The sequence below is a fragment of the Uloborus diversus genome, chromosome 9 (assembly GCF_026930045.1).
Source record: "Uloborus diversus isolate 005 chromosome 9, Udiv.v.3.1, whole genome shotgun sequence".
Taxonomy (NCBI): domain Eukaryota; kingdom Metazoa; phylum Arthropoda; class Arachnida; order Araneae; family Uloboridae; genus Uloborus; species Uloborus diversus.
In genome coordinates this window covers 150,879,764-150,900,917 of record NC_072739.1, presented here as the reverse complement: position 1 = coordinate 150,900,917, position 21,154 = coordinate 150,879,764, and the positions used below count along the sequence as shown (strand labels likewise).

Sequence of the window (21,154 nt, the reverse complement as noted above, 5' to 3'; positions counted from 1 at the left end):
AATTTAAATGATGAACCCCGGCCTGAATTTCTTTATTACAGTTATTTTAAATACTATACATATAACATTTCTAGTATAATTTAACATAATGTAGAATGGTAAATAAATATTGATACTTGAGGAGTGCCCATCTCCCAGAGAGTAATGCCGCCCTCCCATACTCCAATACTTGAAACACACTCAAGAAGGATATTCTCAACAGAAAAGAGGGAAAACACTCAACATTAAGTGTCAATGATGCAGTTTGCGCCACCTCAAAATTCGAAAACTTCGTTTTTAAAAAACAAAATTTTTTTTTTTTTTTTTGCAAAATTTGATTTTTCACAAAAATAATTGATTATTCACAAAATCCGGAACAGACCCCTGATCAGTTATGCATAATATGTGTAGCGTGGTTCAAAAATACATGTAAAAAAAAGTTACTTCTAGATAACGCTTCAATATTTTCAGACTTGAGGATAGTAATATACTGGAACAGTTTTAGTTTTCTATTTCAACTGAAAGAGGGTGCTCAACCCCTCCCCCAAACTTGGTATGATGGGAACGGTGTTTAAAAAAAGTACATTGAAATAAAAATAAAATGCTACATATTATAACGTACACCAGTAATATGCATATACATTGCATTAAAATACTTATTTACCAGAAACCAGCTGGGGAAATCAAATGTTTCTAAACTTGTAGCATTTTCTATACTACGGCTAATGTTAAATTAAGGAGTCATTGAGTACCCTCTTAAAATTCGAGTAAGAAGCTAAAACTTTTTTAGCATGATACTATTAGTAAGTCTCAAAACAATAGGGGTGTCCCAGACTTTACCTTGAAAAAATAATTTTTTGAACCACCTAATGCGGATGCGATCATATACATAAGGTGTCATAATATGAAAATTTTTTAAGCTTGAGGGTATACGCAGTATATTTAAAAAATGTTTGAGAGTATAGACCGTATATGGAGTATACTCTATGAGAACACCACTGCTTCTAAGAATACAATGAAATTTAAACCAGAAGAACTTGCTTTAAGATACTAATAAGCATGGAGGGTGTTTAAGGTCACAAAACAAAAAGCGATTGGGAAAAAAACATTCAATTGGACTGAAAATGAAATAGTGGTGATCGGATGAATTTTTTTGCGGTCTGTGAGACCGTACCTCCCCTGTTAAGGATAAATAGTAAATTGAAAGAAGTAATTACCTTCTCCAGAAGAAGGTTGAAGTTGTACAACTGTTGGCCGTCTTGTCACTAAATTGCTTCCTCGTGGAAGGAATTCCCTGAAAAATCATTCCAAAATTATTTTTCATCAGATAAAAACCAATATAAGTATTATTGTACAAGCACTTTCTTTCACTTGGCCCCAACTTTCGCAAGCTCGTCTTAATGGCAAAAATTCAAGCCTCAGAAAAAATTTCAAATTTATAACTAATCAACTTCTGTTCCGGTAAAACTCCCAAAAATTCCAGCTCACTAAACTACAGACACCTGTACATGAAATACACCGCCAGCTCAGTCAATTCCAGCCAAGGACTGCAGTTTCATGCTTATTAGCACTCATCAGCCCGGCATAGGAATGACTGAGATGGAGGTGGAAAACCTCTTAAGGAAGCCAAGAGTGCCAAACAAACTGGTAGCTAATACAGAATTAGCACTGACCAGACGAGTGACCGAAACAATGGTTCCGTTCAACTCGAATATTGAAGGCAAGGCAGATACATTCAGTAAGTTACCGCCCTATAGCCAGGGCTAAAGCAGAAATACATGAAATACACCGCCAGCTCAGTAAATTCCAGCCGAGGACTGCAGTTTCGTGCTTATTAAGCATGAAACTGTAATATTGCTGTTTTTAAAGACCCAAATGTCCCCTTTTTATTAGATATACTTATGTGTGCATACCAGTATTTTATCATTCAGCAAAATTTGAAGTTCCGCCAGGCAAATTGAGAATTTCCCCCTTCCCAAAAGTTCAAGTTTGGAGAACCCTTGATGTGTGTACACTGTACAGCATAAAATGTGATGTAAAGGCATGTGTCAAACATTTTATAGAAAGACAAAAACAAATTTGGTGTTTGGAATTTAAAAAAAAAAAGGCAAAAACTTGATTTAGCGATTTTTTAAAACATTTCATTCAAAATTAACTGCCAAATGATGACATGACCAATTTGGATATTTACAAATACAAATACAAATACAAAAGTGACGACCAGCAACAGGCTCTGGGCCCAGCTAGACTGGTCCTAGTCAATTTACAATCCCCAGTGAAGATCAATGGCCCTCTTAAAACTGTCTACTCCTTTGCTCATTACCACCTCTTCCGGTAAGCTGTTCCAAGGTTCCACTACCCTGCTAAAATAATAATTTTTCCTAATATCCATGTTAGCCTGAGATTTAAATAGCTTAAAACAATGACCTCTTGTCCTGTTTTCGGTGCTAAACTTTAATCCCGTAACATCTTTCGTTTTAATAAATTTAAACAGCTGAATCATGTCCCCTCGGTCTCTTCTTTGCTCAAGACTGTACATTTTTAGCCTTCTAAGCCTGGAATCATAATCTAAGTGGGAAAGTCCACTTATTAGCCTTGTAGCCCGCCTTTGAACCCTTTCCAATACATTAATGTCTTTCTTAAGATAAGGAGACCAAAACTGAACAGCATACTCCAAATGGGGTCTTACCAAACTTCTATATAAGGGCAGAAGAACTTCTTTAGATTTATTTGAAATAGATCTATTGATAAACCCAAGCATCTTATTGGCTTTGTTGCTAGCAATGCTGCACTGTTGGCTAAACTTTAAATCCTGACTTATTAGGACCCCCAGATCAGTAACTTTGTCTGCCTGACTAATGACTGAACCTTGCAAATAATAACTTGTACACTTATTTCCATGCCCTAAATGTAGCACTTGACATTTCCCAACATTAACAGCCATACCCCATTTATCAGCCCACTCCGTAATATGATCTAGATCCTCTTGCAGCTGATTTGCTTGTTCTTCATTTTCTACAGTCCCCATAACTTTGACATCATCAGCAAAACAATTCATGTTCCCAGAAATATTTTTGTGAATATCGTTCATAAAGACAATGAACAAAACAGGCCCTAACACTGATCCTTGAGGAACCCCGCTTAAGACCTCACTCCAATTAGAATAATTTCCCCTTACAACTACTCTTTGTTTCCTTCCGGTCAGCCAATTTTTTACCCAAATGAAAGTTTTCCCTCCTATTCCTATATCAGCTAATTTGCTAAGTAGAGCAACATGCGGTACCTTATCGAAAGCTTTTTGAAAATCAATGTAAACAACATCTACAGGCTTCTTATTGTCCAAAGCCATGGTAACTTTGTCATAGAAATGTAATAAATTAGTTTCACAAGATTTACCTTTCCTGAAACCGTACTGAAAACTAGTCAATAGATTATTAGTCTCTAGAAAATTTACTATCTTAATTTTCATCAATGTTTCAAAAATTTTGCAAACCACCGAAGTTAGACTCACAGGTCTATAATTTCCCGCACTCCGTTTAGACCCTTTCTTGAAGAGCGGTGTAATGTTAGCCAGCTTCCAGTCCTCTGGCACTGTCCCCGAATTATAAGAAGCATTGAAAATGTTTGCGATTACATCTGCTAATTCCTCTGCACATTCAACTAAAATTTTCGGATAAATATTATCTGGCCCCGGAGCCTTAGTCTCTTTAATTTTTTTCAAATGAAGTAAAACGTCATCCCTGGAAAATACAAAGTCCTCAAGCTGTACTATAGCTTGTGTCTTGTTGGTGTCAACTGTTGAGATACAGTTATCGTTAAAAACACTCGAAAAAAAGTTATTAAGAACATTAGCAATATCACTATCGTCCTGAATTAAAATTCCGTGCTATATTGATGTTTTGAGTTTAGAGAAATATACTGCCTATTAGAAAACAGAAAGACTTCGTGAATAGTAAAAGTAACTACATTCTAGTTTGAAAAAAAAAAAAAAAAAATCACACTTTCAAATTTTTTCCAGAAAAAAACTTTTCTGGGGTTTCAAAATTTCTGGAAATTTTACATCTTTAGCCTCGTTATACGACCTATGAAAATGTTAACTGTACCTATAAGAAAAACCAGCTTTTTTTTTTCACGTAGATATAACACAAAAGCAATAAATAAATTACTTTAAAAAAGAAAAGAACGTTTGTGAACACTCAGTCAGTGCTGTAGCGAATAAGTGAAAATTGGCATTGTCCATTAGTTTCACTACTGAAACTATTGGGAAAGGTAACATTCAACTTTAAACTGAATAAACAGGCCAAGAATAGGTTCACTAATTTGTCATAATTTAATTCAACTTTAATAAGCATTTTTTTAAAAAAATTAAAACATACAAAATGTAAAAGAAATGTTTAAACAAGTAATAAATCGAATGTGACATAAAACCATACAAAAAGAAAAGAAATTCAAAACATTACCGGCCAACGAAACTTTCTAAAACACTGCTCTTTCCAGCGCTTTGACAGCCAACAACCACAATTTGTGGGAGAGATACGTCCAAGGTATGACCACTGGCAGTAAGTTTATTTTGTAGATCATTAACTACATCTATCAGATCAAGTTGCTTCATACCTAAAAAAAGAAGAGATACAGTCAAAACTCTCGCTTCTCCGCCGATCTCTCCTCATCCTGAATACATCCGCCATGTTTACTTTGAATGTAAACTGAATTAGCGGTTACAGTTCAAGCAGTTCAAGTCGTAGCGGAGCTTTCCAAATGCAGCAGGTTATTATTTTTTGTACCTTGCACTAGAGATAAGACGGCCTCAGCCCGGGGTCGAAGCGGGCTCGGGATCTAGAACCGAAAATAAGTCCGGGCTCGGACTCAAGCACAGATATTCAATCGCCAATCTCCATACAAATTCAAACAAATAAACATTTTCCTACTGTGAGAAAATGAAAGGAACATTTAAATCAGTTCAATCAATGTCAAATTCCCCCCCTCCCTCTCAATAAATAATTAATTAATTAACGCTTACTTATAGTTTTTTTTTTTTTTTTGAGCAATCACGATTGCTTATTGTTCTCACTTGACGGTTTTTGATGTTACGCTGATTTTATTTTCCCACTAGCACCCTCTGGCAGCACCACCGTCGCGTCGACCAGCCTCACGATGCTGCTCCTCTTGCGAAAACCGTCTCCCATGTTGCGTCCATATCCTATACACACACACGCCTACATACTCATGCCTGCGCACAAACACAAACTCCTAAACACACACATACACATACTCATGCCTGCACACAGACACAAACACATATGCCTATACACACACGAACGCCTACACACACACGCGCGCGTACACACACAGCACTGCATACACAACACGCATACACATGCATACATACACACATATACACGAACCCACATACATGCGCCTACACAAACACACACGCGCAATCATACACACACACACGCTCGTGATTGCGAAAAACAATTTGAATTCAAGATGCCAAAAATTCAAATTAAGACTTTTTTTTTTGCGATTACTATTGCAATATGTCATACATCACATCATACCCGAGGGTCACCTGTTCCTATCACAGTAGTGACTTGCCCAGAATAGGGAATATGTCATACAGTAATGCATTTTAAGTGGAGCATTTTAAGAAAATTTAGAAACTTCTGTTAATGAAGAGTATTTGACGTAACATTTTTCATTAACAGAGAGATCATGTCAGACTATAGAAACCTCAGTTTTTGATACAAGAAAGTTTCCTTCGGGCTCGGGGGGGGGGGGGGGGAGCTCGGATTTTGCTCCGAGACAATATCACTCGGGCGGGCTCGGTTACATATTTTTGTGCTCCTCTCAAAAATGAGCCCGAACTCATCTCTACCACCTTGCACACTTGTGCGATATTTTCTTCTCCATCTTCCTATCCGAGCTCCTTCGGCTTTTCTTTTGCACCCTCGAGCGTGTGCTTTTTTTTTTTTTTTTTTTTTTTTTTTTTTTTTTTGCGCTTTCGAACATGTTTACGACTATGAGTCGTAGCCGTTTTTTTTTTCTTTTTTGCGCATTTGGTGTTTTATTTTTTTTATCGTATTTTTCAATATTTATTTTTATTTATTTATTTTTTGAACCTTCAGGGTTTTTTTTTTCTTAATTTTATTTTTATTCATTTATTTATTTATTTATTTGGGCCCTTTGGGAGTCAAGGTTAGTGCCCTTTCGGGGGACTCAGTGCCCCCTGTGTGTCACTATGCGTGTATGTGTAGGATACGGAAGCAACCTGGTGACGGTTTTCGCTAGAGGAGCGCAGCATCGGGAGGGGCCGGTCGACGGTGGTGCTGCAGAGGAAGGCGAGGGGAAAATAAAATCATAGGAACGTCATTCAAAGGTCAAATGAAAACAATAAGCAATTCGTGATTGCTCAAAAATCCAGCCTTCTAGATAAAGAGAAAGAAAAGTAGGTGCCCCCCCCCCCCCCCAGTTTTGCCAACACAAAATTTCCTTCATACATTTTGATAAGTTTAAGGCGGGTTGGGATTGAAAATTTAACTGTCGGAAAAACTGGGAGTAAATCAAAAAGAAAACAATGATGTAAAGTGACAAATGTAAGCGTACTAAAGTATTTTGAACTTTCAAACCAAAGGAATGAGTTTTAGATACTAAAATTAAAGTTTAACGTAAAAATTCAATTAAAAAGTTTATCATTTTTATTATTATTAGATCAGAACTTTTTTTTTAAATGGGACAAACAAAAATCTAAGGATCGGTCCAACGGCGGATTTGGAAGGGGACCATGGGTCCATGGCTCCTTCCAAAACCTTGTGATTGTAGGAATGTTTTTAAGAAGAAAAAGAAAGAAAGAAAATATTATGAGAATACAACAAAATTGAATACATATGTTTTACTTTAACAGAAATTATCACATCATTTCATAATTCAAACTTTAGACACTTGGACGATTTCAAAATACTGCTGTCCTCGGAGTCCATCAATTGCTTACGAAACCAGAGAGCCTAAACTTGCGTTTTTATGGCTTTAATTTCGAACAGGGGTGCCCATAGGGAGGGGGGGGGGGGATTATGGCACAAGTTGCGCCATCAAAATTTTGGGGGGGAATTTTTTAATTTTTTAAAATTTATTTATTTACATTTATTTATTAATTAATTTTAAATTTAAATTATTTATTATATTTTATTCTGTTTACATTTTATTTTATTTATTTAGTTTGTGTGTGTGTGTCATTGGCGTAGCACAGAACTTTTCTAATAAAATAATAATTAAAAGCAAATAAATAAATAAATAATATTTTTAAAAAATTTTTTAAAAAAAGAGATAAAAAATAAAAAAGGGAAAGAGGATTTTGGGAGGGAATTTGCGCCATTGAACTTGGGGGGGGGGATAGGCACCCCTAATTTTGAAACTTTTTTGGGGGAGGTTTCCCCTTTTCCCATGCTTTTCTACAAATGCCACGAAAAGTTACTCAAAAGTTGAATTTTAAGATTTTAATTAGGAAAATTTTTCGACGAAGCACAGCTTAGCAATAGCCCTTACCCCCCCCCCTCTTTTTGGAGAGCTTCAATTACATTTTGATATCCGATAGAATACCCTCCCCCCCCCCCCCACACATGCATTTAATATCGCGATTATGGCTTTAAATTGAGTTTTTGGAGAGTGAGCTCACGAATCTTCCATCCTTTTCTTTAATATGTTCAAAAATAGTTTAAAATTGGATTTTTAGAACCTCAATGGCAAAATATTTCCAGGTAGGGGAGATTCCAAGCACCCTTACTCTCCCTTTAATTTCAGGCACCTCAGGGTACATTTTTAGGCTCGACAGAAGAAGAGAGCTGTAAGAGCTCCCCCCCCCCCCCCTTTTGATTTTTCAACTTATAACGTAGTCATTTTCAAAAAGTACTTTGGGGTCAGCACCCAAACCCTGACCTTTCTTCTTACATCATTAAAAATAGCCTAAAATGCGTTTTTAGGACCCCAAATTAAAAAAATATATATAAGGAAATTTCCATTTAGAAACATTTTCGAGAGAGATTCCTAAATCCATTCTCCTCACTTAACGTCTCTAAAGATGGCCAAAAATTGAGTTTTTAAAACTTCATTTTAATAAAATTTGGGGGTTGGTTAAAAAATTTCGGATGGCCCTCCCAAAATGATCGGCTAGATCGATCACTGGACCGGTCAAAGCCTTTCGCGAACTGGTACCGGTTCGCCGAACTTACGATTGAGAAACAAAGTCATAAACAAAACATGGGGTAAACACTCGTTGGTCTCTTACGCCTTCTGCGCCGTTCGAGAGGCACAGGTTCGAACTTGGCTCCAGTCGGTAGATTTTCAAAATGCAGAAAATCGATAACGTCTACGTCATATGATTATGCGGCATGTGAAAGAACCCTCGAGTACTCATTTGGATTGAATGCTCTTGGCAAAATTAAGGGCTTAAGGCAGTTTCGCATTGAAGGGAGCCTTGGTGTCTCCATCCTGTGGGAAACCTGAGCGTCAAAATTCTCGTGGTAAAAGCATCCGCCGATAGTGGTGCCATGTAAAAAATTGAATGCTATATTGGTGATCGCACCGGGTCTGCAAAAGATTGTGCCCCTAACGTAGCCCCATTAGAAAGAAAGAAAAAAATCGCATGAGGTGCGTAGCCAATTAGAATATTGCTAATTTTTGTAATCCAATTTTTCGGGGGTGTCCACAAATGATGTCACGCTTTGAGGAGGGGAGAGGAGGGTTCGCGAAATTGTGAAAAGGGGAGATGAAGGGGTAACAAAAAGTGTGACATCACAGTTTTTTAATAAAAATATGCTTATGAAAAACAGCGCGACATGTAAAAAGGGGAGGGAGGGGGTAAGGTGAAGTGTGACACTTTTGGGCATGGGGGGAGGAGGTCAAAATTGTTGGAAAAAACCGTGAAATTATTTGAATTCAGTCTCAGCTGAATTTTTGCATTGTAAAGGGTGTCCCAAAATTAACGCAAGATTTGAATTTGCCGCAATTTTTGCAATAAATGGTTGGCAACCCTGAAAAAAGAACGATTTGACAGCTGAGAGTTTAGGGTAATCAAAAATGGAGCGTTATACGATACAATAACGCGCTTTCATTATTGAACAATTGTTTCAAAAATAATGAAAGTTGTGACTGGTCAAGCAGTTACTGTTATTGGCGCTCGGTATCGCAACACGGTAATGCACGGGTGGTTGTGGGCTTGTTGACATAGACCTTTGAATTCAAATAACCCCATAAGAAGAAATTTAAAAATGTTAAATCACACGATCTTGGGTGCCAATTCTGATGACCGAAATGAGAGAGTACGCGACTAGGAAATGCCTTATGCAGTAATTGAAATGTTTCACTCTCTCTAGCTGTATGGTACAATAACACCCCATTTTTACTAACCCTAAGCTCTCAACTGTCAAATTGTTCTTTTTTCATGGCTGCCAACATTTTATGGAAAAAATGGTGGCAAATTCAAATCTTGCGTTAATTTTGGGACACCCTTTAAAATCAGAAGAAATCTAAGGGCATATTACTACACGATTTAAATATCCATTGAATTCTAGAATTTAGTTCTTTGGTTACCTGTTTTTGCTTCTGGATTAGATGATTTCGATGGCAAATTGGCTTCCTCCATTCTAACCAGCGGTGTGCTCGTGCTGATGGTAACTCTTAAACGATCAAAAAGACCTAAGCAAAAAGAGTCGCGTTTGTTATCTCTTTATCAGAAAAAGGAACAAAGCAGATAACTTCGATAAGCAGTAGGAGATCATACATTACGCGGCGGAGTTTTAATCGCAAAAGAAATTATTCAGAGCTTAAAATAATATCAGAAATTAGAAATTTTTAAAGGAGGGAAAGGCTGTACTATTTTGAAGGACCCATAAATTTTAGGGTTTCCAATTAGTAGGGTTCAATCAATTTAGGGTTTAAGTCCCGCGGGATTTCGGGATTGTAAAGTGCCAATCCCGCGGGATCGACTTTATTTTGCAAAAAATTAAATTTTTAAGACAAAGAGGACTGCTTAGGATGGACTGATTTTATTACTTGAATTAGTAGTCTTCTTGAATTCCGTACAACAATTGTAAAGCACTACAAAGTCAGATCCTAATTAGCAATTAGCGTTTGGTAAGCAAAAGTGTGCCGCTCGTATGGGATGGTAAAAGATTTTTACTCTAAAAATAATGCAGTTAATGAAAACAAGTGCTGTGGCTCCTCTGCAATGGGTTTTACTAAAATTAAGAAATTGTGGACACTTAGAAAACGATCCGCATTATCTTCATCACCTTCAGAAATAGATTTTTCTTTTCTTATGCTGGGTTTTTGCTCAAGAACTGCAAATTTCGGTCAAAAACGCGATGTCTGTTGGATATGTGGATATGTGTTTTGCTGTAACCAATTTAACTTGCATTGATAATACCTTTGTTGCTTCATTAACGTTGTTCACTGTATCAGTGAATTTGATTCATTGCAGCTAGGGGTGAATTGAATACTGCTTGATTTCACCATTTTACCAATTTGCAGTCTCAGCAAAAGTGTTTGGATAACTTCGCTAATTTTACCTCTCACTTTAAAGAGGAGTTCAAAAACATGAGCAGCTATAAGAGCGTGCATAGAGGGGGGAGGGTAGAAGAGACACCTGCTGGCCTGGGCCTGAAGCTGATGGGGACCCAATATTTTTTAAATTATGAGTGAAATATAGGGGTAAACAATATGAAGGGAGCCCGTAAAAGTTATATGTTGATGGGCCCCAAAATTTCTGCGCAAGCCCCTGAGCAGCTTAACTTTACTGCACTGTCACGAGAGTCATCCTGTGCTTCATACAAGTTTCTGTTACCCCTTTAAAAGCGTGCCGAATACATAAATAATGTCAGATTTTTCATTACTTTCTTCATTGGAGTGCACTTTTTGTAACTTTTAGGTTTTGAGCAACTGCGTGCATATAGGGAAGCAAGGAGGGGGGGGGGGGCTCAACCCACCCCCTCCTTAGAAATGAGAACTTCCTTGCGTTTAGTGCTTTTTTACTTTGCAAAAATGTATAAAAATTTCTTTTCCAATCATAAATGAATAATTTATTAAAAATTTCAAATTTTAATGTCTCTAATCTGTGCAGAAATCGGTTTCCATGGGAAAAATGTTCTGCTAAACCATGGGGAAATTTTTTGAGCCTCCCTTAAAATTTTGCATATGGGCGCCCTTGGTTTTGAGTGCATTACAGAAGCTTACGGAAGTGCTCCAACATTGCATTCAGGCTACTCAGTGGGTTTTAGAATATGTAATACACTTTCTATCTTTTTAAGCGTAATTTACTGGATTTTAAATTTTAGTGATGGTTTTTAAAATGCTTATAAGTTTCACGCATTTTCTCAATTGCTGAACGTATGAAAATTGAAACTTCGAATGAGAATACCAATTCATTCTCATAAAAATATAATTTATTTTTATTGTATCCTGAATTGGTAAATCCATTGTTGGTCATATGGGACACACAGTTTTACTTGCTCTCCTTGCAGATATACAAGGAAGAAGATTCAAACTTCCGATGATGCTTGTGAAAATAATCGTTTTATGAGCGGAAAAAGCTGGAAAACACTTGAATGGAAAAAAAATTGCTGGATTACGAGCGAAATCCAGCAGGACTAATCCCGCTAAAAATCCTGCGGGGTCCTGCGGGATTGGAAAACCTAACAACTATCAATTATGTGTTTTTGGTCTGTACTAAAATTTTCAGTCTTTTCCTTTTCTTTTGCCAGTGTACATGACAGAGGTAGCCTAGAATAATAACATAAGTAGGTTTTCGCGTGGCATCAACTTGGTTTAGATCAAGGGCGCCCATATGCAAAATTGTAAGGGGGGGACTCAGATATTTTCCCCATGGTTTAGCAGGATATTTTCCCCATGGAAACTGATTTTAGTGCAGATTTGAGTTATTAAAATTTGACGTTTTTAATAACTTACTCATTAACGGCTGGAGAAGAAATGTTTTCACATTTTTGCAAAGAAAAAATTACTAAAAGCAAGGAAGTTCTAATTTCAAACGGGGAACTTTACCCCCCCCCCCCCTTGCCCCCCCCTATATTGACGTCCTTGGTTTAGATTGGGCTAGGAAGTTCTTAGGTTCAGTATTTTCTCTTTCTTACTTATCAGGTGTCCAGACTGAGTTCGTTCGTATGAAAAATGTACACCAAATGTTGCAGTTCTTTATTTATTTATTTCTTTTTTTAACGCCTGCAATGACACAGTTGTTTTTGGTTTTTTTTTACATGTTCTTACGGAAGTACCGTTCAGTGGCGTAGCCAGGGGGGGGGGCTCACCGGGCCCGGCCCCCCCCCCCGAAATTTTCGTTTTTGACATAGTAATATTTCATGCAAAAATGATTTTTTTAAGCAACTTTTTCGTGGCGAAAAAGTTGGTTTAAAAATATTGGTTGTATGACAGCAGTGGTGTAGACGGGGGGGGGGGAGGAGGATGCAAAAAAAAAAAAAAAAAAACTAATACCAAACACGAACAAAGTACAGTATGTTTCTGTAAGTCAAGGAGAGAGGAGGCAATTATTCCCACCTAAAGTCTCCTTGACCCCCCCCCCCGTGTCTAATGATGGGGATTCTTAACCGGTCTGGTCTGGTGTACTACCAGTCGAGTGAAGAAGGGCCCTAAAGCGGATTCTTCAGTCTTCTATTGTAAACAACGGGGCCCTTTATGCAATGTATTCTCCAGGAATGACGGCGTCTAAATTGATAATGGCCCAGTTTTACTGCCCAGTAATCTGTCAGATAAATAGTCTGCGCCACCCGCACTGTCCTCGAGCTGGACAATACTAAACAGATTGCACTAATCACCAGACCACAATACGGACCCTGCCCCTGCCACGGAAGTGCTTTCGGCTCGTATGAAAGCGCAAATTACCCAAATCGACAACAACTTGTCACAGAAATCCATTGACACTTTCCCTTGAAGATTGATGCCTAATACAACTTCCAAATTGTTCCTTCTTGGCTCGGTGCTCGGCAGGACTATAGAAGATAGAAGGGCTGGGTCTTAGCGCCGCGAAAGAAGGAACGAGGGGGAAAGTGCCAGTGACGTCACTGGGTAGACTCGATCTGGGACATTTGTATTTTGTATAGTGAGTGCGCGCGTAATTCTTCACTCTCTTTTCCCGTTTTTATGTTCAAAAGTTTTTTGAGGTTAAGCTTCAAAAGAAATGAAATACAAGGGTAAATGTTTTGAGTCCCATCGACAAGTTAATAAGCGATACTAAAAACTATAAACATAATTAAAATCTACAATACAAATTTTTAGTTTCTCTTGCTTAGTTATGGATATCCTTTATCCAATATGCGTGTTTTAATGGGGTAGAAAGCGGAAATTTTGCACAATAAAATTGAGCTTATAAAGAAATGAAAATAATTTACTATGCTTGTCAAGTTTCCTCTTGTGTGTACATAATTTTGTCAGTTTAGACTTTTAAAAAAAATAATATTTTTATTTCAAACTTGTCTCAAAGAAAATGAAAGAGATAAGATAGATATAAGGAGTAACTAAACATATTTGAATTTCGTGACACCTCCTTTGAATATAAATACTGCCGATAAATTTTAGAGGAAGTTTTTTTTTTTTTTTTTTTTTTTTTTTTTTTTTTTTTCTTTTTTTTTTTTTTACGAATAACTATAGCTCTGACCAAGAATCTTAACAAACGTTGTTTTTGAAAACTGAAGTAGAACCTCATTAACCTAGACTAAGAGAGGATCCAGGTCTTCTAGATTGTTTAAAACGAATTAAGCAAAATAACCTATAAAATGAACCAATATACATAAGTAAAATACTTGAACACAGTAAAAATTGTGTTTTTAATTCAAGAGAATGAAATATAAAGCTGTATTAGAAAAAGTTAAAAAAAATAAAAATACAGCCTTACAAAAATACATTATTGCGCTAACGCGTTCTTTATTTACACCGTATGTACATTCAAATGGTTGTCCGGATAAAGCGAAGTCCAGATTAATAGGTGTTTGCTGAAATTGCTAATCAGTATTTTAATTACTTCAATTTAAAAATAACATATTGAAATTTAGCAACGTAAACCAAATTTTAAGTTTCAATGATTATCACCAAATTTATAAAGCTAACTTATTTGTAGACTGAAAAATTTCTTCATGTCTGAATTCTACAAAACATTAGGTTACAGTAATAAATGAAATCTTTCCGAATATTCTACAAAGTTTTCTTCTGTGATAAAGTCCATCTAAAAAAAAAAAAAAAATTGCCGGCTTACCTTTTGTCCTCAGAAAGTTTTTCATTCAAATATCGGATTCTTCCATAAGTTCTTACTCGAGAAAAAAGTTCAATAGCCTTTTTATATGGGTCAGGAAATTGGTCTTTCAATACAGAAGAACAATTAAATGGCCTAGCTTTTGTACTATCATAAAAACACTAATGTATCTGATTTGGAAGCTTTAAATAATCACAAAAAAAAGCTCCTATACTAAAAAAAAATACACGATTGAGATAATCACGATATAGTGCTCATTTTCCATCTCCCTTCTCCCATCTTTAAGTCATTGTCGCATCAATGCGAATTATTATACATTTTAAGCATGGGGATACTGTGTTCAAGAAATTGTTAAGTTAAATCTATTGAATAATATTTATAAAGAAATTTCGTGCATTACATCTAAATGCATTATAATTTTACGGTTGAAGGAAATTTATTACGGTCTCACAGTGCAGTTACTAAATTAATTAAATATCATAAAGTTGCATTGTGACAGGGTTAAACCAAATCCTGCATTAAAAAATAACTTCGCACACCACATTTTATAAAATTTGTCTTGCTCTATATCTTAACTTTTTAAAATTCTTCCCCAATTATTTATTGAAGCAACTTCAAAGTTAGTATTCAAAAAAAAAAAAAAAAAAAGCATTTCAAAACAGAAAAGAAGGTTGTATTTCTAATTTTTTGGGTGTGTTTTGAGCTCTTTGACAATCTTGAGGGAAAACTTAAGTTTCTAGAACTTTTTCAGTAACTAGGCCATCAGCACGTGAAGGCATTTTCAATACTTTCAAACATAATTACCCACAAATATTTTCGATTCTAAAAAATGTGACCTTCATGTCTACTTTAGCATAACGTGAAGGGAAAATAACCTGTCAACAGATTTAGAGCAGGATCTGAAGAAGCCCTAGTCAAATGTTATGAGATATTTCCAAATTAAAATCAAACCTTAAAAACAATATTCATATCCTTATTCTTAATGAGTGATTTTTAGCCTTGTCTGGGAGTGGCCTCGGCCCCTTCAACTGCCTCTTCAACAATCCTTGTACAAATGTAAAAATTCTTAAATTCTATTTTAGCTAAGGCATACCACAGTTCTTTGGGCATACGCTGTGGAAATTGTCCCGCGGAGTGTACCCGATGACGTCAAAAACGAGTTTTCTCCTCTCGCTGTCCATTTGGCGGCGGATGAAAAGATCAAAGGAACGAGCTAGCCCTTGTATTCGTAAGTCCTGGGTGCTCGGTCTTTTTGTCCTGAAGCATCTACAAAAAGTATCCAGTGGAGAGGGATCGTTTTTCAGAAAACATTAGTTAAATCACTTTACAATAACGGAAGGGAGAAATTTATTTGGATGCAGTGGGATAAGAATCAGTCCGTTTTCAGTTCTCTACCCATACACAAGTTTTATTTTTTGATTCCGCTGTACGTTAAAGTTCTCTTTCAGTTCAGAAGGAAGAGTGCACAAAGAGAAATTTTTGATGGATTCTACAAATAAATGAGGTAAATTATCCTGCAATATTTTATGAACTGCTAACTTTTTATTTCATATTTCATTGCTGTTATTCTTAAAAGAGAAGGGGGTAGGGGGGATTTGGTTTCAAGAAAAAATCATATGTTAAATTTCGAGAGGAGATTTATTGTTTTAGCTACTTTTACATTGAAAAATGCATATCCCATCAAGATTGTCACGAATAAAACATTTTGTACTTATGCTTGAGGATAAGGAAAGAGATTCTTTAATTTAAAAAAAAACGACTGTTTATAATTATTAAGCTTTTTATTTATTTATTTTGAATTTAATTATTTTATGATATTTCATTCTTAAGAATGAGAGTTTGGTTTTGTCCCTCTAAGTTCCCAATTTTTGTACTCCTTATTTGCAAACAGTCGACGAAATGACTTTTTTTTTTTAAGTATCGTTTTAACAAGTAACGAATTTTGCTACTGCCGATACAGCATTATTCGAAATTTATATAAATTTAAAAAAAAAAGAAGTAAAAAAAATTGGTTGATTGACACAAAATTTATTTTCTGGCAGATGTGAAGCCATACAATAGTTTAACGTACCAAAAATGAAAATTAGGTTTAACAAATAATTCTAGTTAGCTTTACTCTTCAATGATTGAATTACCTTTCAGATTTAAAAACAAATAGATTTTTTTTTCTTTACAAACCATACGACAGTTCAAATAATTGTATTTTTATTTAAATTGTATTATTTAAATTGTATTTTTTCAACTCCCTCTCTCCTTTAAGGGAAAGGGGGAAAACCTCTTAACAGAGATGGAAATATTAATTCCTTTTTATGAAAATTTCGAATTTTGTTTTTTATTGTAAACCCAAGACGCATACAACGTTGGAAATTCAATTTAAAAATCAAATTTTAAAATAGTTACGAGTTAAAAAGTGAGATAACTTAAAAATCCCTTTTAAAAAATTTGAAAAGGATTATCTGTAATTTTTCCCCCCTTTAATGTTTAACAGATAGATATTGATCAAATCGTGTACTTTAAATTTTTGAAAGCTGTAACTTGAGAGGAAAAAAGCTTTTTTCTAAATCCAAGTTCTTGAGAGGGGGTGGTTTGCCCCGGGCTACACCCATCTGATAGATGAGACTCAAAATTAATTTCAGAGTTTATAAAAAATATAAATATTTTAATTCTGAAAATTTTCGCGACTATATTTTAAATTATCTTTACTAATATTATAAAGAGAAAGGACGGATTTTTGTGTGTTTATATGTTCGAGGTAATCTCCGGAACCACTGCACCAATTTGAAAAATTCTTTCTCTGTATGAAAGGTACTTTCTTACTGAGTAACATAGGCTATAATTCGAAAAAAAAAACCCCAGATAAATAGTTCTTTTTTTATACCAATGTAGGCTCAAATTTCACGTAAATTGCTTATTATTGGCTATTAAAGGGGGTGAAAAATTACTTGCATATATTAATATTATATATCGTTGAAAAGGGTAGAATTTTCCGCGTTCTAAGCAATTTGTTTCTATGCTCTAATTTCATTACGACGGGAGCAATTTGTGTTTTTAGCTCGAACTTTTTTAGGCTAAGCTGAAATTTAGGCACTACTTTCTTCATTAAATCTATCAATAAAAAGTGAAGGAATTGTCCCACAGTTTTCTTTGACACCATTGAAATAAGCGACATTTTTTACTCCAGAAATATCTCGACCCATGGTCGAAAAAATTAGCTTCTATCTTCAAAGGAAAAAAGTTACAAGCGTTTTTAAATCAGTTTCGAAATATGTCATTTTGATTCAGGTTGTCAAACCATTTTATTTTTACGTTTGAAACATATTATTTGATGACTTTTTTTTTTGTTTTTTTTTTTTTTGTTTTTTTATTTGGCGAAATATTTTAAATTGCAGTAAAAATCGCTTCACTCGCTAAATAGAGTTTTAAAGCAACGACGAATGCGATAAGCATTCAAGCTAGCTGATTGCCATAATGGCAGTTATTTTCTCATTGGTATCTTTTTATACATGTAATCGAACCAATTGGTAGTCAGTTTTTAAAAAATGCAAGGAGAGTCAGTGAAAAGGAAAGATAAAAAGAAGCTCGGAGTCGGAGTCGGCATGTTTTCTAACGACTCCGACTCCTTTACCCCAAAATCAGTCCGACTCCGACTTCACAGCCCTGGTGGAGGCACTAGCACACTGTGAGAAAACAGTTTTCCCAAACGTCCATATTCTTCTTTTAATACTGCCCACTCTTCCCGTCTCTACGGCAGCAGTAGAAAGGACATTTTTGACCCTTAAAAGAGTAAAAACCTATCTAAGGAGCACTACTGGCGAAGAACGTCTAAATAGACTTGCCCTGATGTCAGTACACAGAGAACTCAAAATTTCAGATGAAGAAATAGCGGAAGAATTTTTAGAAAATAAAAGACGACTAAATTTTTAATACAAGATAATTTTTATGTACTTTTAAACAGCTAATTAACATTATGGTATATACATTTCATTATTTTGATTACAAATTAAAAGCATTTGCATTTTTTAGCATATTACTGGTGAATTAATCTTGATGTTATTTATCATCGAAAATATCCAGCACCACAAATATGGGTGCAATTATTTTTTATTGATTTTTAATGAATTATTAGTAATAATTTATAATGCACATAATGCATGATGAAATCTATTTTTAATAACGTAATTCGCGATTTAACGAAAAATAGTTAATTTAGTAGTACATTGATAAAATCGCCTGGGCCCCCCCCCCCCCCCGAATCAGAATCCTGGCTACGCCACTGGTACCGTTTCACGCGACTGTTTTTAGTTAAGATAAAATAACTTTGTTCTTATTTAAAAAGATTTACCAGAGATTAAGAACGAATTGTGCGTTACATCCGTTGGTTTTGAACGCAAATAAAACAGAGCTGCACTAAGTTTTTTAATAGCATGTTTTAAATTTAGAAATTTATACGCAATAAGTAGTTAACTTATAATAACACCACGCATCTAAAACTGCATCACATGTGATAAAACTATATAATTATGGCAGAGAAATGTGACGAAAACAAAATTTTTACTATTTGAGAAAATTTATTAAAAACGTTAAAAAAAACTGAAAATTGCCAAAACTTCTACTCATTTGTGGCAAAGGAAAGAACTATACCACACACCCCAAAATCTTTATAGCAGTTAAGTGCCAGCAATGGCACCTTTTCCGCGCAACTCATCGTCGAAAATAAAAACATCATATTTTTACTAATTTTGGCTAAAAAACATGAAAAAACAGCATTCTTCGTAACTTCAACCCAATTGCGGCAGATCAAGAAATTGTGAGAAAAAATTCAAATTTTTTATGTGAACTTTGCTCTACCAATGGCATCTTTTCCGCACTACCCATCATCGAAATTAAAAAAAAAGAAGCTGTTTTTCGGCTCACCCTATTGCACAGTATTTCATAAAACTTACAGTCAATATGAAAATTTCTGTTTTAACCATTTCAGACCTGGTGTCCGGTATAACAGACAACCACTTTAAACAGCTGCTAATCATTTAATAATTGATTTAAAATTAGTTGATTTTTTTTTTTTTTTTTTTTGTAGTTGACTCTTTACATTCTGCTTATTATAATCCGTCAAATAATTCTTCGTTTTGGGATTGACAACACTGACATATAAGGATTGAGAGATAGAGAGTGGCTCATTTTTCCTACCATGGATTTTCATCTGGAAAGCGAGGTTTTTTCCTGATTTTTAAAAAAATATATAATCTTTAATTAATCGTTTCAAACGCATATATTATGTTTTATAATTGTTTGTAGAACATTTTATAATGAAGTTTGTTTGGTATTTTATCGTTTTTGTATGTGAAATATTGATTTCAAAAATATAAGTCCGGAATATTGGACGTGCCATAACTCTTTAAATTTTTCTCCTACAAACTCAAAATTTTGTCTATAAGATACGCTTTACCATAGTACACTGTGTACCAAATATCAACATTTTTGGTCTACTATTTCATAATTCCGACTGAAGGGGTTAAATATATGAATGAAAGATAATTCTGTGATTACACTCACCTCAATGAAGTATAGATACCACAGAAGAAAACACGTTGAAAACGCAGAGCAGTATACGTGAAATTCACTCTCAGATTTCCCGTTATACTGCAATAACAAACACCACTGACTCACGGTCAGAAATTGAAATCGGTTTCAAATTTGAAAGCGATGCAAAAAGATTTCACTTTTCAATAGCCGTTTTGAAGCGCTTCGAATTTCTGCCACGGATTAAGAACTGTTATATTACTCCCTCCGTCCCAATTTAGTTGTTCTTTCAGGTCGAAAATTTTGTTCTAAATTAGTAGGGAAAATTTGATAGGAAGTTTTAAAATCGCTCAATGAAAGTGAATTTAAATGAAATACTTTCTAACTCAATTTATCATTACATTTGTTTCCAGCTAAAAATAATACAGCTGCGCTAGTTGTATTCAATCATTTAGTTACGAATATTATGGAATCGTGATGTATAAAATCAAACACGTTTAAGTAATTTAAAGTATTTTTTTGAAGTTGTGGAGGATGGACAGTACGTTGTTTACGAACAAAAGAAAAGTTTGACTTTTTGCTGAAATGAGAGCTGTTATTCTGTCTAGCGTGCTACAGTGTAATTCTAGTAACTTGACGCTTGACCTTGGAAGAGCTCATTTATGTTTGGGTAGAATGAGGAGTATTCTTCAAACAAATCCACCAGTAGACAAACCAGCACCTCAGAGCCAGACTAAAGTAAGTAAATCTGGCTCTCGCGCTCTTTTATCACTGGTAAATTATTACAGAGGATTTTTTTTTAAAAAGATTTTCGTTCATATGATTCGATGCGGAATAGGAATCTACATTTAATGCACTAATAAACGGAAACCCACAGATTTGAGGCTTACGTTAGTCTGGCTCTGATGTACAAAAATAATGCGGATGCGCTATGCTTCATTTTTTTTCGTACTGAGCATTGATTTGTCCACCGGTGGAATCGTCAACCACACCAGCACAGGGTCCTGAAGTGTCTGAAGTCAGAAAAACTCATTTGGAGTCAGAAAATATCTTGAAAAAACGCGTCACTGTGCGTTTTTTTCTTATCTGCAGTAAAGTCGTTATCAACTTCACAATTCAGTGCAAACAGTTCTTAAAATATTATAATGTTGTCAGCATAATCACTCACAATAGCGCATTCGAATTCAATGAGAAGATAGTTGTTAGTCTTTTACAGTTGAGTTTTAACTCTATTATTGATGCACTGCTTAACCCTCCAACATTGGTCACTTAGTCATCCGTAGCACTTACGCGGTCGACATTAAAAAAAAAAAAGAAAAAAAAAACTTTTACAGATATGGATGTAGTAAAATTTAAAATCATTTTAGCTTCAGTATTTGCATATGA

General features: G+C 35.1%; 1 protein-coding gene across 1 annotated transcript in view; it reads right to left on the bottom strand.

Moving 5' to 3' along the window:
• LOC129229714 (dynamin-1-like) overlaps positions 1 to 9,658 on the bottom strand; it is a 44,681-nt gene extending 35,023 nt beyond the window's left edge. The window contains exons 1-3 of the mRNA XM_054864078.1: positions 9,565 to 9,658; positions 4,440 to 4,593; positions 1,197 to 1,273 (exon numbers count right to left, since the gene is read on the bottom strand). Of these exons, the coding sequence (XP_054720053.1) occupies positions 1,197 to 1,273; positions 4,440 to 4,593; positions 9,565 to 9,616 (283 nt within the window). The 5' untranslated portion in view covers positions 9,617 to 9,658. The remainder of the gene's footprint in view (positions 1 to 1,196; positions 1,274 to 4,439; positions 4,594 to 9,564) is intronic.
• Between the last annotated feature and the right edge of the window lie 11,496 nt (positions 9,659 to 21,154).